The sequence below is a fragment of the Nematolebias whitei genome, chromosome 18 (genome assembly GCF_014905685.2).
Source record: "Nematolebias whitei isolate Nwh7 chromosome 18, NemWhi1, whole genome shotgun sequence".
NCBI classification, from domain to species: Eukaryota; Metazoa; Chordata; class Actinopteri; order Cyprinodontiformes; family Rivulidae; genus Nematolebias; species Nematolebias whitei.
The window spans coordinates 37,467,303-37,477,500 of record NC_056515.1 but is presented as its reverse complement, the minus strand read 5'-3'; the positions used below and the strand labels follow the sequence as shown (position 1 = coordinate 37,477,500).

The 10,198-nt window shown below is 39.4% G+C and overlaps 1 protein-coding gene across 2 annotated transcripts in view; it reads left to right on the top strand.

Moving 5' to 3' along the window:
- LOC119425146 (transmembrane protein 230) overlaps nt 1-10,198 on the top strand; it is a 65,734-nt gene that overhangs the window by 50,401 nt on the left and 5,135 nt on the right. The window contains exons 1-3 of one of the 2 annotated variants that reach the window (XM_037692681.1): nt 6,248-6,377; nt 8,317-8,405; nt 9,299-9,421. In XM_037692681.1, the coding sequence (XP_037548609.1) occupies nt 8,328-8,405; nt 9,299-9,421 (201 nt within the window). In that variant the 5' untranslated portion in view covers nt 6,248-6,377; nt 8,317-8,327. Of the gene's footprint in view, nt 1-6,247; nt 6,378-8,316; nt 8,406-9,298; nt 9,422-10,198 lie in introns of those variants that run through there. The other variant, XM_037692682.1, reaches the window with a different exon arrangement.

The following is a 10,198-nucleotide window of genomic DNA, read 5'->3' as shown; positions in this document are numbered from 1 at the left end:
TGTATATATATATATATATATATATATATATATATATGTATATATGTATACATATATGTATATATGTATACATATGGTGTGGCCATCTTGGATTTTGACATGACAACCTAATTTTCAAAAGGAAACTTTCTAACATCTAGATGCAGCCACGTGCCAAAATGGAAGTCAATAACTCGCTTATATTTCAAGTTATTGCACTCGCAACATGCACGGATGGACAGAAGGAGGGTATTTCCAATTCTCCCTTTTCGCTCTACAACTGGGGACAAAAACAGCTTCACTCACTTAAAACATTTTAATGTATCACCACAAAGTAACTGGAACTGAATTTAGCAAGATCTACTTGCTGTTGGAAGAAAAAGACAGTGTTCTGGAAATGGACTCCTAAAACAGGATGAACATTAGGGATGAGTTCAACATGTGAAGCTTTATGTGGAAACATCTTATAGTGCAAATCCTCTGATTTATGGAGAAATCTTTAAAAAATGGTAAAATAAATCATGAAGTTGTCAGGCTTGATTCAGCATGAGTCTGAAATGTTCCACACCAAAGTACTAGGCGACCTCTGATGTATCACAGTGTTTGAAAGCTTTTGAGTCCCTCGCCTGTATTATATAAAGATGAGTCTTTGCTACCAACAAAATAAACATTACTTTTCAAAGAAGAACCGGATCGCTCCATAGTGACAGAATAAAATGTCCACTGTTCACTAAGCCACAAAGTTCGACCGCAAATCGTCGTGACGCCACTGACTGGACCCTATACAAGACATCGCAAGGGTTCAAACAAACACCTCAAGCAGCAGTTTTATTTTTAGGCTTAAATCTATGTAAAGCCACATTTTATTTTGTGACTGCTTGCAAACGCAACAGCCCCGGCTCGATCACTCGTCTTTCATCTCTCGTGAAAAGTGGCTGTGCCCAGCAGCTGTGTTTACAGGGTCACAAAGGAAAGCAGTAAATCAGAGAAATAAACCTTATTACCCTAATAACTCACACTGATTACATTCTGAAGCACATAAAAGCACGTCCGCACGTCTCCACACTTCCACACGGCGGCTTTTGGCTGGTAATGGCTTTAACGAGCAGATTAGTCATTTCTTCACTGGAGAGACAGTCAGTTAAGATCCACATCTACATAAGAAAGCCCAGTGACCCTTAAAACGCAGGTGAAGCTTCAAGCACGTATTGTTTTCATCACCGATTTACAACAAACCACTAAACTCTTTGCAGTTCCTAATATTTGCCATTTGGTGTGTGTGAATATTAACTAAAAGCACTCTGTATAGACCAGGGCTACTCAACTGGTGGCCCAGGGGCCAAATCAGGCCAACAGGTGTGCTCAATTCGAGTTCATTTTTAAATAAAACTAAACTTTAAATTGTAAAACAAATGTACTTAATGAGAATAACAGATGAATGTTGGGCCCCTGAACTCTTGGCTTTCAGTAACTGTGGCCCCCTGAGCACTTTCGTTGAATAGCCCTGGTATAGAATATCATATGTCCCGTCACGTTTCATGCCAGAGTTTTAAGCTAAAATAAAATGATCTAAATGAGATAAAGCAGTTAGTGTCCAACACTGCAATCCAGATGTCTTTTTTTTGTACGCGTGCTCATTTATCTGTCTTCTAGCAAAAGTCTTGTGCAACTTCAGATGGATTTTAATGAAACACTCACAAAGTAATCGATGGATTTCTGTCTATAGCTGATTTAGTTTAGAGCCACAATTCAAGATGACGGCCACAGACAGCTGAAATTTAAAAATAACTTATGAGGATTGTGTTTTCTTGTGTTTGTCTCCCCCTTGTGGTGTCCTAGCTTCGGCTTTCCTGTTTTCTCCCCTCATGTAACCAGTTCCTCCTCCTCCACCACCTGTTGTCTCCAGGTGTTTGTGTTCATCCCCTCGTTAACGTCTGTGTATAAGTCTGTGTCTCTGTGCTCTTGTCTGGGCATCCTGTTCGCGTCCTGTGGCTGCCTTCCTCCAGAGCTCATGTAAGTTTGCCGCTTTTGAATATATTAAATATATTCAATTCTACGTCCCGTTTCCGAGTCCTGCCTGAAAACGGTTTCAAAACACAAGAAACATAACATTTCTTCTTTTGGCGTCACAGCGAACCAACTCGCACAAAGACTTAACGATTGTTTTCAACACCGGATGCCCTTCCTGACGCAACCACAGACCACTGAGCTACCACAGCCCTCTGTGTGGAGCAGAGCGCTGCCATCTAGGGTGTCCAAGAGAGCAGATGGTGGAGGTTAAGGGCCTTGCTCAAGGGCCCAGAGTGGGGCAAATTAGTGTGGAAGCAGGTGTAGGTGCTGTACCTTTCACACCCTCATTTTGATGTTTCCAGTTCGGGGGGTTGAACCGGCAACCTTCCAATCACAGATTCACCTTCGCTAACCTCTGCGCAACCGCTCCACACAGAATTTAGAAATAACAAATTCAGTCAGCTGTATAAGTATTAAAATGAAAACTGTGGTAGTAGGTGAGAATGGTTTCCTAGCATGAGGGAGGGTCCAGTCCTGGTCCTTGAGGGCCCCTGTCCTGCACATACCTGGTTTAAATCAATGAGTGGGTATCAACTTTTTACAGAACAGGAAGAGTTAATTCAATCATTGATTCAGGTGTGAATCAACACCCTCAAGGACCAGAATTGGACACTCCTGTCCTAACACATTATTTGAGGCAAGAGGCAATCACGATTTGGAGGTCCCGGACCGAGGGCAGACAGACTCAAACTCGATTGTGGTTTACAGTGATCTATTTAGAGTACATCGAACAGTACTATTTACAAGGAAGCCTGGAACACCTGAGGAAGGAGGAAACCAGGTGAGTCCAGGACTATAGGAGAATGTTCGGCGAATCTCAGATTGTAGAACTACTACTGGAACGTGGAGACCTCGACATGATGTGGTTCCAGGTATATGTTGTTGGGCTGGTGGTGAAAAGGTGGCTGAGCTGAAGGTGAGTAAGGTTCCTTTGCAGGCATGAGGAGATAAATGAGGAATCCAGAGCAACTTCAGGAGGCAGGCACATACAGGTAGAAGCACTAGGAGCAAACAAGGTAAGTACTAATCTTTAGTTAGCAAACCAAGAGAAGGCTGATAGGCTCAACAGGCATGTAATGCTCCAGCAAGGAAGGAGCTCTGTCCTTTTTACTCCTGGAGCTCGTTAGGACGTTGACCCACAGCTGCTGCTCATTGGTGCCACCCAGGAACCAGGAACCTGTGGAGAAAGTGCAGTCCCTACAGAGACAAGCAATGTGCTTTCCAAAAGTTAAGCTACTTTCACTATTGTAGTTGTTTTGCTTCCAAGGGTCATAAAGCCTTTGTATGACTCATTTCGTGTAAAAGCTAATTAAGCCAAACGTTTTGGTTTTATAACACCTATAAAGTTTCATTAAGTAGCTATTTTTGGATGAAGAATCTGGTTAAGTCATGTCTGTGCTCTTACATGGCCAAAGCATTAAAAAGTCAGGGGTTAGCTTTGGTAAAATAAAATAAAAAGTAGCAACGAAAGAACCAGCTACTGTTCCAGATTTACCTGGTTCTTTGGGTTGGAGTGACCAGTTTTTCTAACTGATGTTAGTGAACATAGATGATAAAAAAGCTTCATTATGGAGCTTTACATGGATGTGTGAGAAGGAATAACTGAAAATAATACAATTTCCCATGTATTCATGAATTTTTTTAATGCCAATATGGGCTGGGAGAGTTTAGCCCTGATCGTTGTGAGGAGCAAGAACATCAGTTCCCCCCGAACATGATGCTGTCAAAGGCTCAGGGGGTTCATGTACTTATATCTGCATTGTCAGGTTCTAAAGTGTTTGAGATCTTCATTTTTTCAGGTACTAGCCTGAATAAACACACAAAAAGGTGTTGTTTTTTCTGTCACAGCGCATAGTTCGATTATCTACAGATAAAGTTACTTTGTACATTACAAGCATTTTGCTACTGCTTTTTTGTAGTAATTTTCTGTAAGTAGTAAATATGGCACTAAAATTGGTTTTCGTTGGTCTAAATGTTTTATGTTGATGAAAGTGGAGAATTTACAGGAGCATATGCCGAGGAATGAAAGCGTTTTACCAAAGCATCCAACACCTGATGCCAGCAGAGCTACTGCAGTTCCCCAGCAGATATTTTCTTCTTTTCCTTGTCAGCGTGACCTTGAGCTATGAAAGCAAAGTAAACAAGCCGTGTTACACAACTTATACTGTGTATAAAAGAGGACTGACATTCATCATCAGTGTCGACGCTGCTGTGCCTGGAGAAATGACGTCAATCCTAATTTGATTCTTTGTGACGGGCACGACTCCGGAGGGGATGTCTACTGTATCATGGAACTTGCTGAATAAAAAAAACAAATATCCCAAGGGTCTAAAATCGTCAGTAAATGCATTTAGAGATGAGCAAATATGATTTGAGATGTGCCATTTTGTTTCATTAACCTGCAAAGACTCTGGGGTTTGCAAAATATGCACCAGTTGTATCACCAGTCGAAACAAGATGGAAATGAAGTGGAAAGCCTGCAGTTATTACCAGAGATTAGACATGTCCAGTGTACTGGACTCTGCAAATACTGGGATGTTTTAAGCAGAACTGTGTTTTTGCACATGGAAGCGCTGAGTTGTGAAACAAATCCGTTTGCTCCCAGTAAATTTTATGGTGAAAGGAGCTGTTAGCAGTTTGACAATCAAGAGCTTAAAAATCCTAAACTTGACATTAACCCTTGTATTTTATTCTGGGTTATTTTTCTATTTAATCTGTTCACTTCATTGTTGAACCATGGGTCACTTCATGGCCACCGAAGAAGAGCAAAGTTTAGAAAATACAGATCAACAAGGTGAGAAAATAACTTCAGCTGTTTTAGTGACCTATCCATCCATCATCTTTACCCGCTTCTTTCTTTTTGAGTCCTGGGGGTCACTGGTGCCCATCACAGGAAGAGCCCATGTTTTTAAAACCACACTGATGTTGAATAATTATGGATATAACTGGTCCAAATCTGCCTATTGTCATTTTAGACGTGTATTCCAGCAGATTAAATCCTAAATGTAGGTACCTGCTGAGGTTGGTATGAAAACAGTTTTGCAAGCTGTGCTCACAAAATTATGTTGTTATAATAATACTGTTATTTCCAAATGCTGGCAATTCAAAATGCAGCCATGTAATTCACTTGGTTTTAAATCACTGTTGGATGCTCTAGCAACTACCTGATAACACTTCCTCCCCACTTGTGATGCCACCCACGTATGTCCTCTGGCGCTTGTTATAAATGTTCAGTCTCCGTGCAAATTAAAATAATTTACACGCCCCTTGCTGGTCTGGAGGTGCACCAGATTGGACCTTTTCTGTCAGCGAGCGTATTTACCACGTTCAAAACGAGATGATAAGAGACAAAGACACTCTGACGAATCACCTTTTGAGAGCTCTGAGAGGAAATGAGCTAACACCACAGTGCAGGCTCGCTGAGGCGATCAGGACGCCCTGCCAGCTCTTTCACAGCAGAAAGAACATGTCAAAGTTTCACTTTTTTTATCATCAGAGCACCAGCAGAAGCAAAGTTTTGTACAAAAATAAGAATTGGACCCTGCAACTTGTTTGATATTTTCCATGGAGCCAGACGTACCCTGGCCTGAATGCATGTAGAACTGTCCAGCAGCAACTTTTTCTAATGACCTGGATGTAGTTGTATTACAAAAGTGCCACGAGAGCTTTATAAGTGGTTCAAGCTTGTAGAGTTGCTGCATTTCACTGTATGTATTTTATGAAGTGGGTTTGCTGGAACTGAAATAAGCTTCTTACAGTCAGTTTTTAAAGTAATGGCATGAGTGTGTTGGGAGGACAAACTATGAGTTCTAGAGAAGTGTTTTCCCTGTTTGCACATGGACGTTTATATCCCATCATAAATTCTATTCTTTGCAGGGGCAGAGTCTGATTTAATGGTAAAATGTTGCTGATATACCATTTGAACTTTATAGTATTTCATTCCTGCAGTAAAGGCTTCAGTGATGCTCATGATTTAAAGCTTTGTTTCCACTTCCTTGTTTCTTCCAGTCTTATTTATCATAGTAAGGAGTGCAGTTAGTTCTTATTCGACGGCTTTGCCATCTGTAGAGACTATAAATTACACGTGTTTTGAGAATATTTTGTCACATTTGCTGTTTTAGCCCTGTTTAGTCCCCACACGTTAGTTTGCAATGATCCAATTAAACGCAAGGTTCATGTGCGCATGCGCCGTAAATGCAAAACAAGGAAGTAGTTTAGTTTTGTTGTTTTTTTTAACTCCGAATGAAAACACAGTAGCTGTGGCACCACCGAGGAGCAGCATAAGCAAAAAAATAAGTTGTAACGTGTTTATTTTACCTCACATAAAGGTAAGACAAGAAAATACTTTTAGATTAAAACAGTCGCGTTTATCTGTTTACAACATTTTCGTGACAAAACTTCTTGGAGGCTAATGCTAATGCTAATTATTAGGCTAACAACCAAAACAAATGAGCTCAATTCTTCATTTAATTAATAAAATCCATATTAATGTTTGTTTGCTGGCTAGGCGTGGCTCTGGAAATACTATACAGATCCTTTTATTTAAGCTACATTTTATAAACGTGCCCAAAGCATTTTATAAAGATAATAATCTGATTTTAAATCTCTCAAATATCACCAGGTTTTATTTAGAAGTGCTGCAAATGTACTTTTTCCCTTCTTTTGTTGATTGTTTCTTTACGTTTATCAAACTTTATGTGCAAAGCTTTTCATCTGTGGTTCAAACAAATTGCCCTGCAGGATGAACACACATTTAACTCAACAATAAAACATTAAAAATACATAAAAACACCTTTATTCTGCTAGGAACAGAAGTACAGTGGACAAAACACTTAGTAATACAATAAAAAAAACACATAAAAGACTAATGTATCAATATAAAACCAAATATTAAAATTAAAACTATGAATAGAAAGTGTATGCATTACTGTAATTATTTAAATATCTCTATTTTTCAAATATGCTAGTACTTTACCGCTGCTGCTATTTTCATGTTTTTAAACCTCTTGGGTGAATGTGTGATGTTTTTGACAATCTAAAATCCCCCGCATTAACAGGAACTAGGGTTTGAAGCAAATCACGTGTGTAGTCAGATCTGTGTTCCTGAGTCAGAAGACTGAATTATTTATTTATTTATTTGTCCTTTACATCAGCAGGGATATTTTTGAGGCTTCTTACCCAACTCTGTTTTTTTCAAATGTGACTAAAGTGAATAAACACACAAGTTTCAATAAACAGTATTTCAGAGCAGCTATCTTGGTCTAGATAACGAATCTAAATGAGTCAAACAGAAGGTAATTCATGTTTATATATATATATATATATATATATATATATAACTGAGAGTGATTTGTTTTTGGAATTGTGGAAAAACTCAAGTGAAGAATAATATACTGTTTAATTTCCTGCTCCGTTCAGATAAAATAAATAGTACCCCGACTGTTTCTGCTGAAGCCTCATTTTACTATAAAATCATAAATCAGAACTTCCCAGTTTGCTTTTTTACAATTTATTTTATGTTTCTTTGTCTTCACAGTGTACATGATTAAACTGGTGACACAACAGAAATAAAAAACGAGGGACAAACTCAAGTTCAGCTCTTTCATTTATTTTTGGGTGATCCGTCGAGGTTGTGCTGTAGTTTTTATATTTTTCTTGACAGCAGAACTTTAATAAACGGCAGCACTTTTGATGTTTCTCCATGTAAATTATAATTTTTACTCATATTTGGTTGGCTGATGAGAATCATGCTATAAGTCAACAAGCAGAGCTGCTTTTCTTGTGATGCCACTGTTGCATTAACAGTCTTTTGCATTTATATTTGTATGGATTGTTTTAGTTAATCTGAAGCAGATGGACCTCCTTTGAAGCTCAAACCAAACAATTAATACAATCACTGAATTGCAGACAGTTTGGAAGTTGGGGTGCACCGATAAATCTGATTTATTGACCCTAATTTCCTTAATTTTGGGAAATCGGCCAAGAGAAACCGACTTTACAGATATTTTTGTTTTAACAACAATTGTCTGAACTTCATTTATATTTCAGAGCACTACTTCATGGCCAGTTAAAACAAGTTTGTATTGTTTCTAGGATATTGTTCAAGGGTCTGTTTTCCATTAAAACAATATTGAAAAATTGAAGGTGCGTCCAAAATCATAATCGGCAGGTCAGACTTTTTAGAAATCGGTGATCGGCCAGAAAACTGCGGTCAGTGCACCTCTGTTTGGAAGGTATTTTGAAAGAGCACCTTTCTGTATTTTTCAGCTGGAAGCAACATGTTGGCTGCAGGAGTTTCCAACAAGGTCCAGTATTCACGGCTGGCTGCTGACGATGAAGGTTACATAGACCTGCAGGTGAGACCCTTTTAAATCCAGAAGAAGGATTCTGTTCAATAAGCTGAGTGCAACTCAGTGCTTCTCAATTATTTTCAGTTATGCCACCCCCACTAGGAAGAAGTAAACATTTCGCAGCCCCAACTCTCCACCGCATCTGTAAATAGTATCATTTATTTGTCTATAAAATTGTTAAAGTACACCTCTGCATAACGTTGTGTTCTTATTAACATTAAAGAAAACAGAAGAAAGATCAACTTGCAACAAAGGGGTGGGGGAGAGGCGGTCCTGGGGAACGTGCTCATAAGTGAAGAACCTGACAAGTTGTTTAATCACATAAAATATATTTAGTTTGCCAATAATAAAGTCCTAACATGCATTAAACATTACTTCTGTATTTACAGAAAACATCAAAATTGTGCTTTCACAAACTCGTCGATCAAAAAACATTTAATCAACGTGAAAGAGGAAAGGGGGGCAGGTGTCGCTCTCGCTTTGAGTTTATACTCTTTGTTGCGTGCGCGCTGTGGGTGACAAGTGTCCAGAGCGTCAAGAAAACAGCAGCGGAGGTGTCGGTGGATTTGTCGTCTCGGCAGCAGAGGGGAGCGACACGGTTCAAGCACGGCTCCCAAAACGATAAGACAGCCATATTTCTTCGTAACGTTATTATTAATAAGCCCAAGATTTGCTGGATTAGAGCAAACAGTTGCTGAACGCACCGTCAAAATGAGAGTGGTGCAAAAAAAAAAAGAAGCTTGTTCCCCGGGGTCACACGTGCACCTCCTGGCATTGCCCCGGCCCCTCCCAGGGGGCGCGCCCCACTATTTGAGAAGGACTTTTGTAACTGAAGGTTAACAGTATTGTTTTTTTAATCAGTAGAAATAAAAAGTATTAAAAGGTTCGCCTGTTTTCAGTTCATGAAGAGCCCACCAAAGATCCCGTACAAGGCGATCGCAGTGGCAGTGTTCCTGTTTATGATCGGCTCCTTGCTCATCGTCTTCGGCGCTCTTTTTCTGTCGGGAATCATCAAGATCGAGGTGAGTTTAGACCCACAGTCATATTGAACTTTCAGTCCATTTGTTCACAGAACATGAAAAGATACTGATGGGTCTCGAACAATTTGGTTTTGGAGGGAATAAAAAGTTGAGGTGCAGCTTTAAGACTGAAACCGTTGATTCGGTTCATGATTGCAGAAAGTGTATTTTTGATGTTGATCTGCCTCTTTTCTGCTCCGAGTGCGACTCCTGCCCGGAAGATGTTTCTCTCTATCTGAACTGTAAAAGCTTCATTTCTTTTTGCGTATGTTTGTTGTTTACGTGACCCTTCCAAAACCTCTAAAGGACAAACATCTCATCTGGATGTTGACGAAGAGGAAGATAACCCTTTCAGACATTTTGCAGCGTGTTTGCTTTTATCTTGCATGCCTGATGGACTGAGAGGCTCAAAACATTTTCAAAAGACATTTAAAGAAAGAGAGCAGCTTCCGTTGCTCTGTGCAAAGAGAATAAAAACATTTAGGCAAACATATAAACCACATATTAGGACTTTTTTTTTTTAGATCTAAAGAATAACCTTTTTATAGTCGTTTCAGTTTTGGACAATTCAAATGAATCAACTAAAAATGTGAATCCTAAATAAACACAGTCGTTAATTTAATCATTAGACTTCCTGCAACAAAGTGAACAATGGGCCTGTGTCGATGAGTTAACAGTCAGCAGCCTTTGATTGAATTAAGACTGAACTAATCTGAGGTAAAAGGTGTAAACTTGTTACTAAACTGACCAAATAACCAGCAGCTGCTTTTTGCACCGCGA